This window comes from Crinia signifera, chromosome 4 (assembly GCF_055691185.1).
Source record: "Crinia signifera chromosome 4, ASM5569118v1, whole genome shotgun sequence".
Lineage (NCBI taxonomy): Eukaryota > Metazoa > Chordata > Amphibia > Anura > Myobatrachidae > Crinia > Crinia signifera.
The window spans coordinates 155738312-155764867 of record NC_139220.1 but is presented as its reverse complement, the minus strand read 5'-3'; the positions used below and the strand labels follow the sequence as shown (position 1 = coordinate 155764867).

The 26556-nt window shown below is 43.0% G+C and overlaps 1 protein-coding gene across 2 annotated transcripts in view; it reads right to left on the bottom strand.

The window, feature by feature from the left end:
• CPED1 (cadherin like and PC-esterase domain containing 1) overlaps positions 1–26556 on the bottom strand; it is a 265135-nt gene that overhangs the window by 122621 nt on the left and 115958 nt on the right. For both annotated transcript variants that reach the window (XM_083182819.1, XM_083182820.1), the window contains one exon: positions 25012–25180. In XM_083182819.1, the coding sequence (XP_083038945.1) occupies positions 25012–25180 (169 nt within the window). The remainder of the gene's footprint in view (positions 1–25011; positions 25181–26556) is intronic.

The following is a 26556-nucleotide window of genomic DNA, read 5'->3' as shown; positions in this document are numbered from 1 at the left end:
TGCAGAGTATGATTAAGTTGAACAACTCACATGTACACAAAACTCTGGTGGGCTTGCCTTGCCCTTGTTTCAGTTGTACTACTATATATGGCAACTCAGTTAGCACATGCGGATGAAAGGGTGGCGGACAATATGTCTTAAACCTTGCCCACCGCAGTGGTGAGTAAACTCCTTACACCTCTGAATGTTCTCCTTGGTGTCAATGTCTCCTTAGCTAAATTAGCAATTTGTATGGAAACAGGCAGCAGTGTGCTTACAGGCGGAGGGGAGAGAACCTGAGTCACCACTGGCGTAACTACTGAGGATGCAGGGGGTGCAGCTGCTATGGGGCCCGAGCTGATTCGGGGGCCCACTGCTCCCCCTGCACCCAGTCACTGGCTATCTCCAAGGCATCCCTCTTGCACTAGGGGTCCCCTGGAAGAAGAAAATTACTCTACCATCCTGGCGCTCCACAGGGGGCTTGCAGTGCACATTATGGTAGTCTCAGGTAGTAGAGTTAAAAACCCATATGCCCTCTCCCTGGTGCTGGTGATCTGTGTAAATATTTGTTAGTATATGTATATCAGTGTGCTGGGAGAACAGAGATGCAGTAGTTTTTGTGTGTGCCGGAGTGCTTCTGGAAATTTTCTGGGTCTATTTTCTATTTCCTTCCTATTATCCTTCCCTGTATCCCTCTCTGCCCATATATGTTTCTCTGTCCATCTATGCCCCCCCCCGACCAGTCCATCTGTGTCCATCTATGCCCCCCCCCATCCATCTGTGTCCCCCCCACCCGTCCATCTGTGTCCCCCCACCACCACCTGTTCGTCTATGTCTATGTTGCTCTGTCTGTCCATCTGACCATCTATGTCTGCATATGATTCTCTGTCTTTCTGTTTGTTTGTGCATCTATGCCCCCTTAACCATCACCCGTCCATCTATGCCCCCATATGGTGTTCTGTTCACCCAAACCCTCATCATTCTGTCCATCTATGCACCCTGTCCCGTGCTGTAATCCCTCTCTCTCTCATTTTCTCTCTTGATTGTCACACTGACACTCTCTCTTCCTCTTTCTCTCCCTGAAACTCTGTCTTGATCCCATTTCTCACTCTCTCTCCACGGCACTTCTCACTCCTGTTTGCATGATTCCCTCTTTTTCTCTTTTGCTCCATCATCCCACCTCTGAAACCCTCCCTCTGTCATCCATGCCCTCTCATGCTCCCATACCTTTATCTCTTTCTACCTGACACCCACTCCCTTTCTCTCTCGCTCTCACGCCCTTTTTATCTCTCATTCCCCACTGTCTCCTGTCCTCCTGAGAGGCATTGACGTGACAAAGGATAGGGGTGTGGGGGGGTGTGGGGGGAGGGGGGATTTCAAGATTTTGCTATGGGGCCCACAGTGTTCTAGTTACGCCTCTGGGAGTCGCATTTCGGTGACAACAGTGCTCACCGAACTCTATAAACTACAGTTACAGGGAATATGGGGCAGATGGGGTATTTATACAATAGGACAAATTTATCAGGAAAACACATTGAAGTCCTATATAATTATTTCTTTAGATATCGACAGCTCAGTCATGCTTGCTCGTCCAGCTCAGCTCAGCTCCTGTAAACTTACAGAATTCCCCTGTTAAGGCACTTCTTATCTTTCTGCGTACTAGATGTTGGATTTCTTGGGCGTGCCCACAAAAACACTGGGCATCCCTATTCCAATGCAAGTGGGTCGAAACCAGCACTGGGCAGGTGCCTGGCATGACATGACATCAGCGCCTGCCCCGTTCTCAGGCATTTATGAGAACTGACTTTTATTTGTGAATGCCTAAGAAATCATTTGATGGTCGGGGACCATTGAATGATTTTGCGGCCTTAAGGTGCCCATACACAGTCCGTTCGCGGCGGGTCCGTTGTGTACTTTGAGATGCACGCTCCCGCGGCATCTCACCGTACAGTACAAAAAGTATGTGCTGCACATACTTTTTGTACTTGCTTTTCATCGCATCGCATTGCATGCACAAGGCATGCGATGCGATGTTATAAGTACAAAACGGATCCGATAAATGGACCGTGTATGGGGACCTTTACACTTGCATGTGAATAGATTTGAGAGCATACACACCCATTCGCATGCCGATATGTATATTTGTGGCGTAGCGGGGGGGGCGTTCCTGCAGCCGACGTTAGCCCGCTCACTGAGAGAGGAACAACCGCTGAGTAGCGAGTAAATCTGAATTAGGGCCACAATACATAAGAAGTGAGTGGAGAGGTCTTCATCTTTCTGGACACTAATCTCATTTACTGTTCACATTTGGTAATGAGTCTTATAGACTGAATGATGCAACTCATTCTGGAGACACCTACTGTATGCCTATGATATGTCTAACCGTTGCATGTATTTATCTACAGTATATGTACCTATGTGTTGCATTACATTTCCCAGCAGCCATCTAAATGAGAACATTCTCTGGAAATGGAATCAATCCCCAGTTGCACTTGTTACTCTCATTTTGCACTGTACAGTATATTGAATTATATACATTATTGCAAGTCAAATTCCTTTGATTGTTTATGAGCAATCCACCCATATGAGGTAGATTTTTATATTGTCTAAATAAGTATCAAATATATAAATCATAGATTTCTGACTTGTAATCATGATAAAAACTGAAGTAAGGGAATAACAAACTTTCAACAAGCTAGTTATCAAATTCCAGTGTTTTGATGCATATCATGTGTTGACTTTTACTTTTATTATCCAAGTGTTTCCCATGGTGCAAAAGCAAATAATTCTGTACAACAAAGAATAAGGTAGAATGATAAAATGTGTGTATAGGTTGCCAGGGGCAAAAAGTTATTTGCAATTTTACATGATATTTCACAACATATAGATCCAATTTTAGAAATGTATGTTTCTCTATATGTTCAAACTAAAACTCACATGTATTTTTCATATTATTAAAAAAGAATAAGTTAAAGAACATGTTTTTTGTTGGTATAAAAGGTACTTGTTTCCTAGCACGGTGTCCGCTAAGCAAATAGCACATGCATGCTACAATCAGTACGCATGTCAGGGGCGTAACTACCTATTTAGCGCCCCCCCCCCCGCCGCACGTTTATTCGGCGCCCCCCCACACACACACACCTAACCTGCCCCCCCTTCTTACCCGCGGTCTGCGTCTCGCCCGGCTCTCTGTCGGAACCTTCCTGACGTCACGGTCCCGGCCGGCTCCTGCTGCTACAATGAAAACGGACTCTTAGAAAATGGCTGCCCCCATACTGCAGACAGAAAACTGGGACCGTGACGACAGGAAGGTCCCGACAGAGAGCCGGGCGAGACGCAGACCACGGGTAACTATAGCCCCGCAGCCCCCCCGGCGGCGCGCACAATTTCTCTGCACCCCCCCCCCGCCACCGCGGGGGCTGCGGAGCTATAGTTACGCCACTGACGCATGTGCAGTCTATCAATAAGCGTCCACCTTGCACAATGGCAGGGCTGCGATCAGGTCTGAATAACCATCCATTCCCTAACACAAACACATTAGTCAACATCCAATTAACCAACAAGTATAGTTTTCAGTATGTGATAAAAAGCTAGAGTACAGTATCCAGGGGAAACTCATGCAAACACGGGAAGGACATACAAATGCACAGGGTATTGGATGGAAATTGGACCTATGACTCCATTACTATGAGGCAGCAATACTAACCAATGTCCTTTTGCATATATTTCTGAATTTATTGATGATCTAAACGGTACACAGAGGTTTTTTTTAAGTTCTCCTATGCAGTCATTGAGCATCTGTCATTTGTTCTTCTCATATTTTATACCATCTATTCTTACGTACAACACCATCATGCTAGTTTCTCCTCTTCGGTTATGCATTGACAGAACTAATACGGTATTTGTCCAGACCTTGTTCTCAGTGTTACGATTTTACTTGAGTCTACTTTAATACAAGGTTCCTACATCTCACCAACCACTGCTACCCAAGCTTGCAATGAAAAATAAACACAAATCTGTAAAGAAGAACGTAGAATTAATTTAAAATGTGTTTCAACCCATGTGCAAAAACTCCAGGTAGCATTATGTGTGCGATATTTGGACAGTAAAGGGGACAGTAGATCAGGGTAGTAGTGGTAGGGCTATTCCTCGATCTCTCAATGCCAAGGTCTAGACACCTGGGAGGTCAAACATATTAGAAATACTTGATTTGTTAATAACAAACACCCCCCCCCCCCCCCCCCGGTATCGGCAAGTCTGGGGTTTTTAACATGCAGCTCTTTACAAATTCCCAGATTCAACAATGTCAATCGGCAGATCACATAGGCATCAGGTAAACCCTGCACATGTTTGTACACAGCAGCAGTTCACACAAGGTAAGAGGCTTGGAGCAGCTACATCTAAAGACACAGCTGCTGAGTGATCTGCGCCCACCTCTGAATCAGGCCTAAGCTGCCCTACAGAATCCAGGCAGCCCAAACTTAAAGCTGGCCACTACTCCAGTGGTGTGAATGTGAATCACGCTGTGAGATAACACATAGCCCGCTTCTATACCACAGACTCCTACTGTAATTACAAAACACTCCAAAACTGAAATATATTTGCTTATATAGTTTCATTTATTACTAGCACTTGCTTTGTCAAGTTTACTATTGAAAAAATAAACTCTTGCAACAGGTAATTGATTATGGAAAATGCACTTGCCACTCAATGATTTCCATCTTGCTGGTGGTTTGAACAGTACATTTATATGCGATACGCAAAGGTATGTAAATGGATTTCTAACTAGATTAAAAGGTCAAGTGATCTTTCCTGGAATGACTGTCCTTACCCCCCACTACTGCTTACATATGTACTGATGCATTCTTGGCTTTTCCCTTAATATATTCCATATTTCCCAGCATACAGTACAGTCTAGTTTTAACCAAAATACATTGTCTTACATACCAAAGTTTTCATAAAACTATATGGAGCTGAGGCAGAGCAGAAATCCACTTGGCCGCTGATATGCTCGTATTATGGGCACAGCAAATAATGTATACATTAGATTGTAAGCAGAGATGTGTATACTGTGCATGCACAGATATCATATGCATGTTTACAGTAGACATCGGTCACATCAGCATCAGTTGGCCTTTTGCACCAGCCCGTGTTGGTCCTGATTCTCCTACTGACAATACTCTGTATGAGGCTGCATCCACTGTAGCAAATGTTGACAGACTGCACTGGTTGGTACTTTGTTCCTCTACATGCATACATATACCCAATACAATGTAAATAAAGGTTGCAAACAATGGAGGTCATTCGGGTCAGACACAATGCTGATGTTAACCTACTTGAATTATTAAAAAGATGCACAGTCCATGCATCTCAGTATTAATACAAAGAGTTGCAGAACCACACAGAATCTGGGACCTGGTGGTGTGCCAGCGATGGGGATGGCAGCAGAATTAGGCCATGTGTGTGGGTGGGGGAGGTGGGGGGTATTTAGGTTTAGGCACTAGATGGGGGTTAGGGTTTATGGAGGTTAAGGCTGAAGGGAGGAAGGGTTAGGGTTAGGCACTAAGGAGGGTGGGTTATGGTTAAGCAAGCTGCAGGGTGTGATGGTTCTTCTGATGGTTCTTTCTGCATTTGCTCAAAGTGGACGTTCCACGCTTGCACAGTCAGACACAAAGCTGTGCACCAGAGGAATAGCTGACACTAGCATCAGCATAATGTCACAGGTGCTTAAGGTGCCCATACACTCCAAGGGGAGAATCTCCTCCAGCCGCCCAGAACCCTAATGGGCAGCAGGATCGCATGCAATCCCTGCTCGCATGGAGGGGCTGCTGGTCCGCTCCAATGCCCACAGGGCTGCGCATCAGATTGGACGTAAGAACTCATTTCTTGGCTCCCACACATGCACAATTAGTCATACCAGTCAGCCCAAGGTGTTTTGTTAGGTTTCAATTCTTTTTCATTAATATATTGTATGGTGATATTCCCTCAAATGTACTATACTGTACATTTACAAATGCATTATGTGTATATAAATGTGACTATAGCACTGACAATCAAACTTTTTTTATAAGCTAATTAATGCTTTCATTTATCATAGAGATCTACAAGACTAACAGCATATCATGATTACATACAACATGCAGTACTGTATGTTTCTATATTTTACATTTAGCTCTTCTTCATAATAAAGAAAAAGAGATTTTATTGACATTACACATACCATTATCAACTTTGGAGATTGCCTCTCCAGGAAATGCTCAGAGAGGAGCAACATGTAGGTGGTAGTCTAAACTTATAACTATGTCCTGCCCCTCACGTGAAAACCTGCCTTTAGACCATTTTGTATAGGGGTGGAGCTATAATGTTGCAAGTTATGTAGAATTGCGTCATTAAGTGCTATCCCACTGCTGGTACCATTGATTCACCATATTTATTTCACCATTCAGCCAACTTCACTAGAAAGTGGGCAGAATGTGGGAGAGCTGCCCACTCTTTTGGGGTTGTGGGAGGAAACCAGAAAAAATCAGGTATCTCCCACAGCAACTGGAAGAGTAGACATCACATTAAAGTACAAAACTGCTTCATGTTCACGTCTAGTGCTGTATATTATGACAATAGGCTTGACTCATGTTTGTAAGTAAAGCAATTAAGCAAGTAATCAGAATGCCATTTATATGTTTTCAGTTTGAACACACCCCAGCCTAATACACGTTACATCTGCCTCACCTGCAGAGCATCATGGATTTAACTGGTGCTTGCTTTTCTTACATACATGAATTAGGACTAATGTCTATAGGCTTCCCTGCCATCTAACTGCTCTGTATTTAGATATCAGGCTCATAGATCAGTCATTTTGACCAGACACCTTGCCAGTACCATAGGACATATGAAAACCTTGCAAAGCCTACTGACTCAGATTGTCTAGTGTACAGCCTAATTATGCGCTATTAAAAAAATTACTTTCCTGGGTGCAAATGATACAGTTAGTTCTTTATGTAACTGCAGCAGCAGCAGGAGTCTATTACATGCAGACCACTCCTGCCCCAGTGATCCGTGCTGTGTCCTACCACCATCTAATTAAAGCACTCACCACTGGGAGCGGAGGCAACGAAATCTCCACCCTACGACAGAGAACCCTTTCCTCTTCCACCCCATAAACAGCGGCAACACCCCTCTATTTTTCAGAATGTAGCCTATCACCACCACTCCCTGCCCCAAAACAGCATCAGCCTCTCAAATCAATCAATATTATGCATAGTCAAGGTACAGTGCAATGGGTTTAATTAAGATATACAGTAGATGATACTGCTCAGCAGCTTCAGCTTGGGCATAGGTATGCGCAGCCCATTTTATTAGGGGGTGCACCGTCAAAGGGGTGTGTCTAGCACCACCTATTGGGCGTGTCTAGCATTGCCCATTGGGTGTGTCTAACACTACCAGTCATGCATGTTTACCATCATCTATTGGTACTCGCTAAAATATAAAATGTCTCTTAGCCAGAACATATTCTCCGGCCTATTTCAGGTTTCATATTCTTATTACTCTGTATAACAGTACATGCATATCAAGTAAAAAAAAAAAAATGGATTACTGTATGCAGGTATGTAGTGATATGACCATTTTCAATGGAAAACACACAGTTGATTGATGGGCATATAATTTTAACGGAATACAGGTCTAAAAAGCAAAAGACTTTGGTAAAAGGTATTGCTGGTATTGCTAGCGGCAGGAATGTGTTCATAAGGGTGGGCGCACACCTATGAGTGTTGGTGCGATATTATGCTATTGCCGCAGGAAGTGTCTTGGACCCGGCAGCTTCCCTGATCTGCTACTGTTTCTGAAGTCACAGCATTACATCATCTGTATGACCACTGGACATTGAAGTATCCCTCAATGCTTCCATGCTGCATAGGCCAGGAAGCTGCATCCAAAGACAAAACCACTGGCCTCAGCTTGCCCAGAAACAATGCTGACTTTCTGCAGCTTTCTGAAATGTGGCCTATTGCCACCTCATTCCTACCACCCAAAAGGCTGCAGCCTGGCAGCAAGATGCGGCTTAACCATTTGAGTGCCATCGTTGCTGTGAGATAACCTTGAAATATCCGCAAAAATGCCAGGGTCATTCACAGAGACTGTTCTATTTGTATAAATACCTAAAAATACAGCCAAGTGAAGCTTCGTTAAATACTACACCCAAAAAAAGAACAGTTGCTGTGAGCGATGCTGGATATTTGAGAATCTCTGTTGGCACTCAAAGGGTTATGGGTCACTGCCATGTTGCAGAATGCTCCGTTCAACCGTGGAGATGTACATACACTTTTATACCTCTGAGATAGGCCCAGTGATATGTATCACTGAGTGTTTGAGTATCAGGGATTTCTGGTTGTCTTCCAAAAGATTAATTTTAATAAATTGCATGATTTTCCGGAATTTTGGTCTTACCCACAGTTTTTACTACAACCTATGTGAACAGCAGTTAGTTTCCAATTGACTTCCCAGGCTAATTTATTTCTCTTGATCATTACTAAGCTGTGACAGCTTCCATTCTCCTTCCCTGGTGTTCTTGGTGTGAGTTAGCAGCTAATGTAAAGAGCCAGACTCACATTTTCTCACAGATCTCCGTACAACAAACATAATCGCTTTACCATACTCCACACGCTAATCATTTAGATGACAATCATTTTGGATAGAATACAAAAAAAAAATGTTATATATATATATATATATATATATATATATATATATAAATATATATATATATATATATATATATATATACCCAGGATAGGTGGCACTCAGATGGTAGAGAGGTGAAACCAATACTGGATTTAATGTGAAATCAGGCAACGTTTCGGGGCGCTGCCCCTTTCTCAAGCCAATAAGACAACAAGACTTGTTGTCTTATTGGCTTGAGAAAGGGGCTGCGCCCCGAAATGTTGCCTGGTGTCACATTCAATCCAGTTTTGGTTTCACCTATCTACTGTCTCTGAGTGCCACCTATCCTGGGTTTCTACATACACGCACTTTGGTGCGGCGAGGAAGGCACCAGGGCACCATTCTGATTGTACAGCAGCAAGGAGTGCCGGTCCCCACGGATACTATATATATATATATATATATATATATATATATATATATATATATATATACACACACATACACACATGCCGGGTGATTCAAAAGTCGCAGTATACCCTTTTGTTTCAAAAACTGCAGGAAATTTGAAAATGGTAAATACTCCCGTAAGGTACGGTATGTTCTGTACATAAGAAGTAAACACACCAACCTAGGTTGGTCTCAGGCCCTTAGAAAATAGCTGTTGGTCAAGAGAGCAGCTTCTATGAATGGGAGGGTAGTCAGCCCCCACAACAACAATACAAGAAAAAGATAACAGCGCTTTAGTGTAAAACAATAATAATCAAGTGAATGTTAAAAAGGCAGTATTTTACGGACATAAAAAGACATAAACAGACACTTAAATAAAATATCCAGGTTCCACACCTTCAGGAATTAGATAGAACTCTCAGAAATAAATATAGCAGAATAAATCTGGAAATATGTTCATATGCACTTTACCACAAGTTACCACCACTGGAGGAGAAAGTCTGGAACTGTGCCCAATAAATCCAATAGATACTCTCTAGTGAGCATGGCTGATGGAAAAAAGGCTGCTGGAGGAAGGTATCTGGAGCAGCATCCCAGTGGGTCTGGAATAAATTGTGTCCTCTCTTGTCTTGCAGTGTTTTTAAATGAATGGTACCGATGAAAAGTAGCTGAGGTCACTTAAAGCAGTAGATAGTCCATTTGGTGAAATAAAAGAGTCCTGGGAAAGTGGAAGCCTGCAGCACTGATGCATTTTGCTACCAACCTGTAGCTTTACCAGAGGGAGCAAAAAAAAAAAAAAATAGAAAGTGTGACCCCCACGAAATCCAAGATGCTGCTAATACTCATTCATCTACAGATTGTATGGGGGGAATTTACTAAGATGAGAGTTATATTTCACATGGGATCAGAATCTAATTTTTTATCACCTTCTAGAAGATAATAGATAGTATTTGATTGGTTGCCCATAGCAACATCGAATCTGAAATAGAATTTAGCAAATGTCCCCCTAGTAATCTAGAAGGGCAGATGTATTAAGCCTGGCGAAGAGATAAACTGGAGATAAAGTGGAGAAAAAGTGGAAGGAGTTAACGCACCAGCCAATCAGCAGTGTTTGAAATATGACAGTTGGAAGTTGATTGGCTGGTGCGTTATCTCCTACCACTTTTTCTCCACTTTATCTCCAGTTTATCTCTTCGCCAGGTTTAATACATCTGCCCCATTGGGCCTTGGTCATGTAGGGCTTTGAAAGTGAGTATGCCTATCTTGAAGATAATTAGCCATTTTGTATGTATACAGTGCAGGGTGTAGAAACTGGGGCTGGATTGGTAGCCTGGAGCTTTTGTATTAGCTGTAAGCAGTGCAATTCTTTAGCTGGGAGACCCAGATAGAGGGCTTTGCAGTAGTTCAAGTAGTTCATTGCAGCTGATACTGGTGTTTTGGTGTTAAGCCACTGTCCAAGACAACCCCATGATTTTGCACAGTGTTCAGTGTTTTGTAATTCTGAACCCTCATGCGTATTTCCAGTTGGTTGGCTATGCTGCAGTGTCTGTTTTATCAGGATTCAGTTGCATCCAACTGGCACTCACCCACTCATGGAGCAGAGCTAGGCAGTCATTTATGAATGTTATTGGGTTCTGAAGGGCAGTTGTATTAACCCAGGTAAAATGTTAAAGTGCTGATCAAGTTAAAGGTGATAATGCACCAGACATTTAACTCCTAACTTTCATTTTTCAAACCCAGCTGGTAACTTGACAGTTGGGAGCTGATTGGTTGGAGTGTTATCACCTTCAACTTGATCACCACTTTAGCACTTCACCAGACATCATACATCTGCCTCTTAGTGTCTGGAGCAGAGGCAGAACTCTGCCGGGCTCCTGCTTCCAAGGGGGCACCATTAAAATGATGTCACTTCTGTGGCTGAAAGCTGAAAAACATATATGTTCTCTCTCACTCTCTATATATTTATTAACAGAAATATATATTTTATCTATGGTTGTGCATGTATGTGAGGGGGCACCGATATTTATCTTGCCTCCGGGCAACTGGGACGAACTTGCGCCACTGGTCTGGAGGAAAGCTCTGCTTCTGTGTGCCTGCTGGGGATCATGTGGTTATGATATCATGTCATGTCCAACTTGTGCAGTCAGTATGAAGTGGAGCCACAAGAATGCAGAGGTGCTACAGCAGCTCCCAGTCAACCATGAGGATGCTGACAATGAGACAGATGCATTGCCTGAATGCACACAGAGTACACAGAAAGGCTTGAGGAGTCTAGGTAAGAGAGATTCAAGTAAAGGTGATGGCCGGTGTTGTCCATGCTACTGCAGAAAGGGCGGGAACTGCAGGCAATTTAATGTAGTAGATGTTAGTCAGTTGCCAATGCCTGCAATTGTTACGTATTTATGCCAGTGCACAAAAAAATATGGTTGTTCATTCCAAGAATGCTGCTAGTCCATTAAAAAAATAAGCATTATTGCAAATTTTTTTAAATTTATTTGAAATAATTTACCTGTAATTTGTCTAAAATATAGAATCTTTTGTGGGATTCAGTATCTATTGAGGGATCAGATGTACAGATGTAGCACCGCTCATTCAGCCTACCAATGGCGGTATAACTGCGGCGGCCCATGGCGCAAGGCGTCGCAATACATTTTATCAGCTTGGCAATTGGCGGTGGTGTTGCCGGATGAGTGCAATACCAGTGATCATCCACCAGATGTCACTTTTTTGAAATCTTCAATGCGTACGCGTAAAATGTGTAAAAGCTCTGTAGTGCAGGAACTACTTTGCTACTACTGTACTGTTCAGTAAGCTATAGTACTGTAGATAGACACTAATAAATACAATTACATTGAAGTGCGTATCATTACACTATTTTATAACTTGCTATGGGCACAGACACTAATGCGTTTCATTGGATTGGTGGAAAGGCGCTAGGATGAATCTGAGTGGAAGCTTTGGCCGCTCTTATCAGGTGTGTAGGCTAGTGGATAAGCATGCCCTTCTGCGGGGGAAATTTACTAAGATGTGTATTCAACGTCACATGTGATGTTGCTATGAGAAACCAATCAGATCCTGTCTACTATCTTCTAGAGCAGTGGTCAGGGAACTCGGTCCTCATTACCCCACACAGTGCATGTTTTACTGGTAACCCAGCAGGCGCACAGGTGCACTAATTACTCACAGACACATATTATAAGGTCCGCAGGTGGAGTTAATTATTTCACTTGTGATTCTTTGAGGAGACCTGCAAAACATGCACTGTGTAATGAAGACCGAGTTCCCTGACCACTGTTCTAGAGGGTGCTAAATAAATAAGAAGTAGACTCTGATTGGTTGCCCATAGCAACATCACATGTGAAGTAGAATACACATCTTTGTAAATTTCCCACTGCATTTTATCTCTCCCCATTATACAGTTGTACAGAGCAATTGGAGCTGCAGCGATGTTCACAGGGATGAGACGCATGAGCGTACAGTATATCAATCTGCCGCTAGTTTGGTGGAGCATTAGCCAGCGAGCGGTGGCATCCACGCCCCTTGGCGGACGGGAGCGCAAGATGAAAAGAGGGTCGCCAAAACCTCTGCAATGGCGCGCTGGCGGAAAGAATGAGAGTCACTCCATCTGTAACCCTAAATGGGAAATGTGGGTGATCTGATGCCATGGAGATGGTAAGATGATCACTTAAGGGACATATGGGGTGATTAATGGCATAGTGGAGGTCTGATTGGCACTTAAGGGACATATAGTGGGAAATGATTGGCACTTGCCAGCTGTGAGTCTTAGCAATGCTCTTCATATGTAGAAGTAAAAACCAGGTTAAGAAAAGCCACCTTTGTCCTCTGGGGAAACAAGCCAATTGAGATTGTAGTTTCATTTCAGGGGCAGGTTGTGGAAGCAGCATTAAAAATGCATCTAAACTTAATTTCAGATGCGGTTTTTTTTTCAGCACTGCCATTCAATTATAATATATCCCATTGATTATGACAATCACATTTCTGGCATTCGTGTCATCATAGAAATGATGTTATACATACAGGCACTATTCACCATAGAACTGAGTATCCAGGACTAATACACAGCGCTTTTCTTGTCAAAAAGAAGAAAAAAAAAAACACTGAAAATCTTCCTACAAGCTTCCCATCTGCTTTAATTATTTCCAATTTCATGACCTCTAGGCTAATCCTTCTATCAGTCTTGTTAGTCAATTTAAGCAAGCAGACATCAAACACACTGCAATAGGTCACAAGGTTTAATAGGAAGAAAGGTAATCATCTGAATTACATTTTTGGGTGTGATGGTCAGACAACTTCAGTAACAAACACTCTTCTGGCTTTCACTGTAAATTAGTAACAAATATGTAACTACAATGGGTGTCCTCTTTCAAACATTGCTGCATTAATAGAAAAGCACAGGGAGAAATAAATACAGAATATTATGATATTATAATCTGAATATTTTTACTTGCTCATTATCATTACCATTTCTCAATCCATATTTGTGATGGCCAAAACTGCCTTAATCCTAGCAAGAAAGAGAAAGTGTTGAATTAAGTGGCACAACACCAAGATGTATATTCTGCCATTCAAGGAGAGACCTAGATCATGATGCTGTTGATCTACCAGGAGTGGTAATAAAACAAAGGCCATATTGCATACCTGTGGCAAAATGGGAAACGGTAAAGCAAGGAGCCAGAGGAGCGAGGAGGCAGAGGAGATGCTAGACATTGGGTCATAGAGAAATTTACGAGCGTTGGGTGCTTTAAGATTCTGCAATGTCTTTTACAAATTGAATCAAGTTTTTCCGTTTGAAAAAGGGCTAGATTTTTCTTAATTCCCTACAACGTAGAATTAATAGCAATGAGGAACAATTATATGATAATTTAGGAACCAAAAACAGCACATTTCTACAAAGAGCATATAAACAGCAGGATTTAACAATATCTAGAAACAAAGTATTAAGTTTGCCCAGGGAGGAATGTTAAAACCACAAAGTAATAATAAAAAAGAAACGTCCTGTGGATACTTTACCCTGGGTCACCCAATACTGGTTACTGGCAGTAACCAAATATAACAAAGCTAAACACTTCTGGCCAGTAGTGAATACAGTTAGGTCACTACCCCTGCTAAAAAAAATGCTGTAGTTCTTTAACCATAGGTGATACATATAATCACCCACACACAGGGAAAAGTACAAAATTAATTATCCTCTCATATCATTGTTATTTACCTATTAATGTGCCCGTGTGATCCCTCTACTGCCTCTGCCACTTTATAAATGACCGTTAATGCCTTGTCTAATGTGTGCCTGTCAGTTTGACATTTTGGCAAAGCAGGGAAAGATTACATTGCATAAACTGAGACTTATGTCCCACCTCTGTCATAGTAAATCTAATACAGCAATGTTGAGCAATGGCTCTATGTGTACTTTATGTCTAAGCAATTTGATAAGCTCTTTCACTTCCACACTGATCATTGTATATATGACTCTATAAGCTTAAATACTCCATTGTATCCAGAAAAGATTATATCAATTGGTATTATGCTTATCCAATGCTTAAAAGGGTAGGAAGTATTGTTTATTATGAGGAGAAATACCTGTGTTTTTTAACCTTAAATAAAATTATTTGGCAGTAAAATGTACATTTGTTTATTTGCTTAAGAATCAACAAATATAATCACTCACTAAATGTATTTTTTTGAGTTGATCAAATCCAAATGTGTTGTCATTAATACTTACTTTATATTAGCTGACCTTAGCAAGAATGACCTACTACATCTACAAACAGTGAATGTGAATTCAGCATTCTTCCTGTTTACAGAGCAGTTTCATTATAAGCACTGGGGGAGTAGGTTGCACTGTCTGTAATGGTCCACATTTATAAACTATTTATACGATTACAATATCGAGTTATTGCCAAGGGCATTTCGAAAGAGCAAAAGGCCTGTGTGCAGCCTCCTAAATCCAGACCCCCTCCTCTCTGCCGGCAGTTGCTCTGTGCAATGCAGCACCATAGAGGCTGAGCCCTAGTGCACTCAAACTCTAATGCACATGTGCAGATCTTCGGAAAAATGGAGCAGCGGCCATTTTCTGAAATTTCCGCAGCTGCCTTCATTGCGTGACTCTAGAGGGGTAAGTATTAAAAAATGTGTGCAATATGTGTGGTGTGGGCTCCCTGGGATTTAAGGCCCCTGTGCACTGCACACACTGAACCCATTATAAATATACCACTGGATATTGTTCTTCATAAAATAAAAAAAACAGAACATGCTAAATGATAACATTATGGAGAGGTTGTTCAGTTCACTTTCTGGTATCCACGGCTTATCAATAGACAAGAGTGTAACATGTATTGGCCTCCTCTGTGTGTCTCAACCAGTAGAAAGCTAAATACCTCGTAAGAGCGAATCATGAGCTACAGTGTTGAGGTACATATCACTGTCTTTCCACCAATAAGAACTTATATATTAAGCTAAAGTGGAGGGCGATAATGATAGATGAAGGACCAGCCCATCAGCTTCTAACTGCCACATTACTGTCTGTTTTAGAAATGACAGTTAGGAACCGATTGGCTGGTTGTTTATCACAGTTTATAACCCCTCCACTTTATCTCTTGTTAATGCTTAATACATTTGGCCCTGAATTACAAATGCTATTGTCTCTGACGCACACACAAACACACACACACACAAATATAAACATATAAATTATCTGTGCATGTAAAATAGAATAAGAATAGAAAAATAAATATTAAACCACTAAAAGAATACAAGAGCTTTTTTCCTTGTACAAAGTTTTGTTAAATCCAAGATATAAAATGCTCACTTTTAGCATAAAAACAGGGTTATCTACCAGGCTAAGCAGTTCATCACTAAAACCAGTTGCAGAGGTGAGTAGTCTTGATTATCATACACTCACGCCAGGAGACAGCTATGACATGGGAGGCCACCCAATGCATTTCATCAGGATGACTTCATCAGGGACATGACCCCACACTTCTCAGCCAGCATATTTATAAACAACTTGATTATTCACACATGTGAAGTTCAAACATACAGGCACAGTATCTTTGATACTACAGAACATTATACAATGTTTCCAAGTGCAATATATAACACACAAATAAGTACTAAAGGGGCAGATTGGGGGGATTACGATTTTCCTAATGTATTACTAGCGCACCTAACCTGCGCTAGTGACAGCCCACTGAGTTACGCTCGGCGGGGCTGTCCCCTGCAAACACCCCGCAGTGGCAAACGCAGGATTTTCAGAAGGGGGTTTCCAGAGGGGCGGAGCAAAGCACAGAGATGGACACTTAGGTGACCCAGTCAGTTAAAGTATTATAGATAGACCAAATGTATAAAAATAATAATATTATATATATACATATATACATACAGCGGCGTCAACAGCAGTGTAGACCCCTGGGCATAGCAATGTATTAGGGGCCCTACCTATCCTCCAGCGGTAAGGGTGGGGGAAGCTTTGATGTCCCGCGGATGGTAGGGGGTATTATATCAACCACTCAGCATGTAGGGCCTGAAATATCAGGCAGAACCTGAAATATCTGACTGGGAAGAGCAATTAACAGGCTTGGATGGGGACCACTGCTTTGAAGTCAGATATCTCTGGTTCCCAAGGGCCGATTTTTAAAATTCTTGTACCTATGGAAAGAGGGGACCCTCAGCTTTCAGACTCCTGGGGGGGTTTCTGGCCACTCAGAAACCCCCCCTGCGTGCGCTACTGCCCCCCCCCCCCCCAGTGAGTAGCGGCCGGGGCGATGTATTAACAGCCGCCCAGGCGTTAATTTGCCATGGCCGCTTCGCCAGCTCAGGGCCAGCATTGTCCTATCCCCCACTGTGGGGACAACGTTAGCCCTGCTTCTGGCTTGGGCTGCGCTGGAGATCTCGCGGTTTAAGCAAGATCTCGTGCATGCCCAGAAACCCGGCTGCGGGGCGCCGGGGGAGCCGATAAGGAGAGCCGTTCACGCTGGGCATAACGGCTCTCTTTATCGGCTTTGGGGGGGGGGGGTTTTAATATATCTGCCTATAACGTTTGCCTGCTTCTCCAAGTTATGCTGGAGAAGCGGGACTCATTATTTAAAAAACGTTATAGGCAGAATGATACATCTGCCCCAATGTTACAACTATTTAAATGACATTTCACTGATTTACAGTATAAACATGTCCTTATATTCACTGCACAAAATAATCACCAGTTTTGAACATAAAAAATTACTAGAATACAAAAAAGATTTTTAATTTCTTCTACTAAACTGCATTGTAAGATTTCACCAAGATTGGTTTGCAGCAAGGAGAAAGGAGAGGTAAGGTAGTGACCAACTTGTACCCCCCCTTCTTTGTTTTACCCTGTGCTATGTGTTACCCTGTGCCCCCCGTTCTATGTATGACCCTGTGCCATGTGTTGCCCCACTGTGCCATATGTTACCCTGTGCCCCCCCTGTCAATTTGTTACTTTGTGCTCTGTTCACCCTGTGGCATGTTTTACCCTCTGCCCACCTGTGTCATGTTTTCCCTATTCCCCCTGGTGACATGCTTTACCATCAGCAGTGGCCTCCTTCTCCCCATGGCCATCATAGCGCCAAATAAATCTACATTTACTCACCAGCTGGTGAATGATTGTCAATGGTTTCCATCCTGTGCATGGCTGCAAACATATTCGCAGCTGTGCACAGGGGTGGGGAGCCACTCTGGCGGGTGACATTTAACCATACATGCCGAGAGGAGACTTTCAGTCGATGCTTGAGGGGGCGAGGACAGAGACCAGCATCATCAAGCCCTGCCCCATCACAAGAACTGCCATGATGCACAGGGCTAAAAGGGGACAATTTGGATAATTTTAGCCCCACCCCCTCCGTGTAGACCTAGGAATACCAGCATTCCATCGGCAGGTTTTGAGGATGTGGGGGAGAATGCTGGGGGTCCAGGGACATACAGTACACATGCCTACCGGTGGGGTGACCCGATATGCGGGAGCCTCCCGACTATTCCAGGAGGGTAGGCAAGTATACATTTGCCTGATAGCTGGGCTCTGAAGATTCACAGCCCAGAAATCAGGTATGATCAGGTCCTTATTCTATAGCTACTAAACGGTCTTTGAAAAATTAATTTTCATAGTTATTTGTGTATAAAGGTTCCTTTGTAAACACTGTATCATATATATGATGTAGTATATTGAAAATACTTTGCATGCATACTTGAACAGGGATGCAGGCAGCATCCAGGCAGTCAGAATGCCAGCATTCATTATACCGACGCCATCATAGCGATTGCCATCAAAACATTGGTGCTGGAACAAGGAATGGGATCAGGATGCCAACACCAAAATACCGACAGCCAGCATCGTGAGTATGCAGGCCTGGGTAGCATGCGGCCAGGGAAGGGGGGGGGGGGTAGGTTTAAGCACTAGGGAGGACTTAGGGCTAGGCAGCAGGTGCCGGACGGCTCCCCGACAGTCGGGATTCCGACAGTCATTCCTCCGACATCAGAATCCCGACTGCTCCCTCGTGGGGGTCCACGACCCCCATAGAGGGAGAATAAAATAGGTGGCAAGCGCATCATAGCGATTGCCATCAAAACATTGGTGCTGGAATAAGGAATGGGATCAGGATGCCAACACCAAAATACCGACAGCCAGCATCGTGAGTATGCAGGCCTGGGTAGCATGCGGCCAGGGAAGGGGGGGGGGGGTTAGGTTTAAGCACTAGAGAGGACTTAGGGCTAGGCAGCAGGTGCCGGACGGCTCCCCGACAGTTGGGATTCCGACAGTCATTCCTCCGACGTCAGAATCCCGACTGCTCCCTCGTGGGGGTCCACGACCCCCATAGAGGGAGAATAAAATAGGTGGCAAGCGCAGCTTGCCACCGTGCCGGCAGCGTGGCGAGCGCAGCAAACCCGCAAGGGTCTTCATTGCGCTCCCCATGCTGTGCAGTCGGGATTCCGATGTCTGAGTAATGACTGTCAGAATCCCGACTGTTGGGGAAATATACCACACCCTAGGCAGCATGGAGGGCATGATTAGGCTGCGTAGGGGGGTTAAAGTTAGGCACCTAAATGGGGGTCAGGGTTAGGCTTCCATGCAAAGGAGGGAGGGTGTTAGGTTTAGGCGGTATGGGTGTTAGGCCCTAGTGGGGAGGGTTAGAGTCAGGGTGTGGGGGGGACAGGGTTAGCTTTAGGCTGCTAGATGGGAGGGTTAGGGACCTTATTTGGGATTCCCTTCCTTGAAGAGTACTTAATGCACATACCGTTTTGGTGGTATAGAGTGAAATCCGTTTGTTTTATACTGTGCTTTTGAGTTGTTTGATATAAATTGTACGAAGGTATTACTACACAGAAGCACCTGTGATTCTAGCATATTTTTCTATAAACAGACACACGCACACACACATTATATATATATATATATATAGCAGGACAAGGAAGATATAGCACTCCAGGCGACTTGATGAAGGAAATACTCACAGACCAGTTAAGGTTCACTGTTAAGTATTTCCTTCATCAAGTCGCCTGGAGTGCTATATCTTCCTTGTCCTGCTGTCTGTTATGCTATATGGGCACCCGGCGCTGATTTACTTATATGGAGAGCCGGATCCTGCTGCAATTATATATATATATATATATATATATATATATATATATATATACACACACACACACACATACATATACATATACACACACTTGCATATACAGTATGTCCTTTTTAAGTTCAGTTTTCTGACATTTCTTGTTACTGTAAAGTGCATACAAGCCGCATTGCTTCTATAAATGTATCATACTGAATCAATTGAGAAGTGTGACTGAAGCAAGGGCAATCCTTTTGTACCCTTCGTGCTGACATTACTAAGAGCCACACACTTTTATATGAATAGCCTTGAACTTAATCCAGGATTACTGAAATGCATGAGAATTGTTAGAAAGCTGGAATCAACATCCCTAGATCTGTCTTTGTATTGTAACCTTCAACACAGTATCAGCTTGCACTGAAATTTGAAGATCCTAATGGGATTAAACATAAAAGAAAGTTAGAAAAAGTATTTGGATTAGAAATTCAACTAAAGCCTACTGTGAGAAAGGCCACACTGCTGTCACTGACCTTATCCTCCATAAGTATGATACCAGTTGAGCCCATTTAAGTGTCAAGATGGAACCCTCCCATTTATTTACCCTTTCACTAGTGCAACAGGTGTCAGCTTAAAAGAGTGAAACATAAAAAGGTACTGTAACACTGGTCTGACACCTTATCTCTTCCAACCATGTTTATAATAGGCACACAGACCAGTATATTTTCTAACATTTAATTACACAAACATTCTTCGTTATGTAATAGCTAATGAGTATATTGTGTGTGTGGGGGGGGGGGGGGGGTGGGGGGTGGCAGGTGGAAGTCCCCATCATTTGCTGCTTAACAGAGCAGTGGGGAATAGATGCTGTACGCATGTTCACAGCATCTATTCACTGAGGACAGTGATAAAATAATGGGCGTGGCTTGTTGTTCGCTGCATATCCGCAAAGCCCAACCTTATTTCACGAGGCAAGACCCCTTTCCGAGCCCATGGGTTCTGCTTGTGAATATTCCAGGGTTGCCGACTTTAAAAAAATCCTCTCCGGGAGAAGCCCGGAGAGGAATCTTGCATTACGAGTTTTGGGGGCGGGGCTTAACTGTGACGTCATTGAGCCCAGCCCCCATTACACCAAATAGCAGAAATAACTGATATCCATGGAGGGGGCGGGGCTAAAACGACACGATTGTGCCGTTTTAGCTCTGCCCCCTCCCCTGAGACCCGCGGATTGCGGATATAAATGCCGCGATCGGGGGGCTCAGTGGGGGTCCCCCTGATTCCGGGAGGGTTGCCCACCCTTCCGGGGGCCGGGAGGAAGGACCCGATTTTTGGGAGACTCCCGCAAATTCCGGGAGGGTCGGCAACCCTGGAATATTCAAATGTTGGGAAGTAAAGTATGTATATAGGTCCCTTTAACTGACACAAGTAAGCATAGGTTCACCCCAGAACCCCTTCCCACACAGACAGGAGCATTTTATTCTGCATGCTATGATCTCTCAGACAGGCAATCTGCATCCCACACAGCAGGGAAGTGTAGAAGACAGTGGTCTGGGGACAAGTATGCTGCAGAGTGACTGCCCAGAATTGAAAGCAGAATTAGGCTATCAGATGCGAGTGCTCATTGTCAGCATGATCACATCACGACTCTACTGATGTGCAGTGTAAAGACAGCCTGTGGGGGAGAGAAAATAACACTTGGAATAAAATGCTGTTGTTCACTTTCCAGGGGAAAAATAAAACCACGAGACGTCTTGGTGATAAATCAACTTTACATAAAATGAATATGAAATGTCAGCTTTGTATAATTACATATGCATGTTTAGTCTCATCGGGTATTGTAATGTTTGTAATGCAAAAATAAAATCTATATTGACTATACAGTATAATCTACTACAGCATGTGTCTGTCTAGCTACAAAGACTCCTTGCCCTCTACTACCCTTACAGCCAGGGCCGGATTATAATGGGGGCACAAGGGGTCAGTGCCCCTGGGCCCCCCTCTAGCTAGGGGCCCCTTGTGGTTGGCATGTATTTCTCTAAAAAAAAAATATATATATATATATTTTTTTTTAGCTAAAGGTTTTGTGCATGGGAATGGGGTACTGCTGCAGGGGTATTGGTATTGGGGTATTGGCCTATCTGCCAATGTGACAATGATTAATGGTGCTGAGCATCAGGAGCCAAGGCATACTGATTGCACAAGTGTGCAGTGCATTACTGGGAGTTGACTAAGTCCCATGACACTTTGCACCAGAGGGCAGAGGCTGAGACGTTTGTGCTGAGCTCTGATTGCTGGAGCTCATTACATGCTTCTCAGGCCCATGGAGAACAGCAGCAGCCTAGTCATGGGAGGGTTTTTAATCAGAGGCAGCACTGGGACAAACACAGGTTTTACATGTGGTATGTATGTATGTATGTATGTATGTGTGTGTGTGTATATATATATATATATATATATATATATATATATATATATATATATATATAAATCTTGCTGATGTCCGGCACTCCCCGCACTCGTAGAATTCTTGCCTGGGTGCCATCCAGGGTGGAATGTCCACCAGATATAATGAAAGCAGAAGGTAAGGCGTCACTCCAGGGCTTAATAGAAATAAACTTTATTGTGAGGCGGTCACAATAAAGTTTATTTCTATTAAGCCCTGGAGTGACGCCTTACCTTCTGCTTTCATTATATATATATATATAGATAGATAGATAGATAGATATAGATATATAAATAGATACGTGGTTACCGGCACTCCAAGATACACATGACAACTGCCCGGGTGCTGCACTCAAAGAAATGGTTCTATCCTTGAAAACTAAGTAAAATCTGAAATGTTGGAGCTGATTGCGTCTGCATAGTCATTTTTTGTAAAGTCCAAAGGAGTGCCACTTACCACACATCTCTCTCTCTCTCTCTCTCTCTCTCTCTCTCTCTCTCTCTCTATATATATAATATATATCTATCTATATCTACTGTATATATCCCCTGCAGTTACCCATTGACCAAGTTTATACTGCCTTTACTCTGTGTTTTGACAGTGTAATATTCTCCTATGCAGTTTGCGGCCAGTAATGACAAGTGCAATGGGGCCCCCCTGTCTAAAGTGCCCCGGACCCCCCGAAGGCTTAATCTGGCACTGCTCACAGCTCTCGCTATCTGGCACAGCCTCACTTCTGATTCCTTCCCCCAGCTCTGTTAGTACTATCTGCATCTGCCCCACGGAAAGATTTGGACAAAGATGAGAGAGACTTATGGGCATGTGGGGTGGTGACAGAGATAAGAGACACCAAAATTAGGGATAGAGCTGATAGACAGAGATGGGAGTAGAGGCGATGGTGGATCAGAGCCGGCACACATTTAGAATGCCTATGGGCACACAGCTCATACAACCGAGCCAGCAAGAGTGCCAATGCAGTGAGCAGAGACATTGGGGCAAGTATGGCCACCTTCCCTGGATGAGGGCTGCTGTGCATGCCCAGCCCCTCTTCCCATGGGCCTTTGTAGAGTCCAATGGAATGAGTTTGCATTGACTGACTCCCTGCAGCTAACCCAGACTTCAATATCTGTAGAATCTAGGCTGGGTGAATGCTGTACAGGTGGAGGGGGGGGTGGGGGGGATTTAGAGTTCTGTAGAGGATTACCCCCAGCATTCACATATAGGGGATTATTCTTGTTCATTCAGTCCTCCCTGCATTTGCACAGAGGACCAATGTTGCATATCTGCCCATGCTCAAAATGGCTACAATACACATAGCTATCACATGTGATAGCTATGTGTATTGTAGCCATTTTGAGCGATAGTGTTAGGACCTGCAGAAAAGTGGGGTTCCGTGAAAGGGGCTGCAGGCTTAAATGCATTGATCAATTCATGAACCAAATCTCCACTATTTATTATAAGTTAATTTAGTGTGTGCAGAGCCCCTACAATGTCTGTTTAAACAATGTGGTCACAAGCCATAGGGCACCCCAAAACTAGGAAAGGTGAGTGCCGATGTTTAGTGTATATATATATATATATATATACACACACACACACACGGTATATTAGAGCAGAAACGTACAATGCTTACTCATATATATCCCAACCGTGTGCCATCAAATCAATATCCCGATCTTGATGTACAGTAAACCAACAAAGAGACGACCAGCACAAGTCCAATAAACAAAAAAAAAACAGGTTTTAATGAGGCACCTTCCATCAAGTAGCAACATAGACAGTAATCAATAAACTGAACAACCCATACGGCATACATTACATGAAGATCCATTATGAAGTTATATACATCCAAGGTATAGGTAGCACTCACTAATCCAGTCCACTTATGCTGAGGTGTACACTCAAGAATCCATTTTTGTGGAGACTGTTATAAACGTGGGTACAATAATACCCCTTTTATATTCGCAGACCCGGATCATACCCAGGAATGTGTTATTGGATGCAACCCGGGACACTACCCGGGAATGTACCCTTTCACACTGGCCACCCGGCCCAGAATGAAGTCGGGCCGGTGGGGTCATCTGGAGGCTTGGCCGGGGTGTCAGCACCTCCCAGCAGCGCATTTTTACTGCAGTGAACGGGATCTGGGTCACGCTGACCCAGAATACCCATTCACACTGACCACATCCCGTGTCAATTCCGGGTTCTACCCAGGTCAGGACTTGGATAGAAATCCCGGAATGCTGAACACAGGATATTCATCCAAGACCCTTTCACACTGAGCTAAATCCCGGGTTGATACGTGTTCATGTGCAAAAACCTGGGATATTTCTGCAAGTGTGAAAGGGGTATAAGAGGCCACTCTCCAGACTGAAGATGATTAAATCTGCATTTTTTATTTTTCAATCACGCTGCCACATTATCGGTCAACATTTCGGCTTATACTAGAGCCTTTGTCAAGACTTGTAGACAGCTAGGTACATGAGGCCATAACACCTCATGATATCCAATATGAAGTGCACGCCATTCTACAAGTCTTGACAAAGGCTATATTAATATATATAAAATTATGTATATATATATATATATATATATATATATATATATAGCGAAAACAGTTTTTAATAAACTGAAACATTGTCTAGCAGTGCCGCCTGCTTCTCTTCATTTCCACATCAATTGTCTGTGTGCTGCACCTTTGCTGTATACATTACTTTATCCGTGGAGGCACCAGACCAAGCTATTTCTCTTACTGGGAGTGCCGGACCTTACATTCATATTTATATATATACACACATATTTGAGATCTGAAGCATAAATTGTACATTTAATTTCTAACAGCATAAACAAGAAAACAGAACACAATCTGGAAAAATAAAGAATAGAAAACAATTACTGTACCTGTACGAAGCCACACATCTTATAATGGTTAAACAAAGGCAGGCTTGGGCGATCTTCCCGGTATACCATTATTCTATAGCTTCTTAATAATACTGGTGATGGCTTAGACTTATCAGTAACATGTAAAGTGATTTGGTTAAGGCCCAATCCAAGCGGATACATAGCAACGCTACAAAGAGAAAAAGGATAATTCAAACCACTTAGGGTAGTGGACGGAGTGATTAAGTTCCGAGTACATTATTGTGTACATTGAAGCTGTTTTTTGTGGCGATTACTATATAACTAGGAAAAAGGTGCATTTATAGGAGATCCTTGCTATGCACAGGTACACAGCTATTGCAACTTTGCTAAGCAACTTGGTTTTTGGACCACTTTACTGTCAGTCTTCTTTTCTGAAATATACATTGCCCCGCTGTGGCACAGTACATTGGCATACAACTGCAATGATATCATACTTGCCTACCTTACCCTCTCCATGCGGGAGAAAATGCTCTGTTCCTGGACTTCCCTGGTAATGTAAGATTGTCATCACCTGTGTTAAACAGATTAATTGATAACAAAGGTTTTACACCACAGGTGATGGCAATCATACATTACCAGGGAAGTCCAGGAACAGAGCATTTTCTCCCGCATGGAGAGGGTCAGGTAGGCAAGTATGATGTCATTGCAGTTGTATGATAAAGTACTGTGCCACAGCGGGGCAAAGTATATTTCAGAAAAGAAGACTGACAGCAAAGTAGTGTAAAAATCAAGTTGGAGAGGGTCAGGTTGGCAAATATGAATTACATACCCTCCAACATGACCCATTCCATTAGGAACAAAATTCCAGGACTTCCCTCTTACTGTATGATTGCTGTCACCTGTTTTGATTCACCCTTCTCATCAACTAGTTCAACACAGGCAATGGCAATCATACATTAAGAAGAAAGTCCAGGAGCAGAACAGTTTGTACCTAATGCAATGGGTCAGGTTGGAGGGTATGTATTTACATTGGCATAGAATTGCGTTTACAGACACAGTTTGACCAATGTAAAAGAATACTTCACACTTGCAAACAGAAATTACGACAGGACTAAGGCAAAACCAATCACATTTCAAAAGACTAACTAAAAAGTTTCTTTCCTTGAAAGGGGTAGAACTAACTTTGGTGTAGGGGGTGCAGATATTAATTATGACATTTCTGTTTAACATCTCTTCTTATTATAGGAGTGTGGTAAGATGCACATACAATATAACAAGTAACAATATAAGCACTTCTGTTCTAAAACACCATTGCCAATACAAGGCTAGTACCAGGCAAAATTTGCGGTTTCCAAAGCATTTTGACCTGCCCTGCAAAGGTATATACATTCTTCTGAATACATATTTTAAAACATGAGTCACATTTTGATATACTGCACTATGGTTGAATTATTTCTAGTCTTTTGTATTATTTCTTTTTTTCAGGAAAAGTTAATCTCTTTAACCCTTTCAGGTCCAACGTCTAGTCAGGCTCAACAGATCCAATGGTGAACCACTTTAAAATGAAAACATTAACATCGTTCA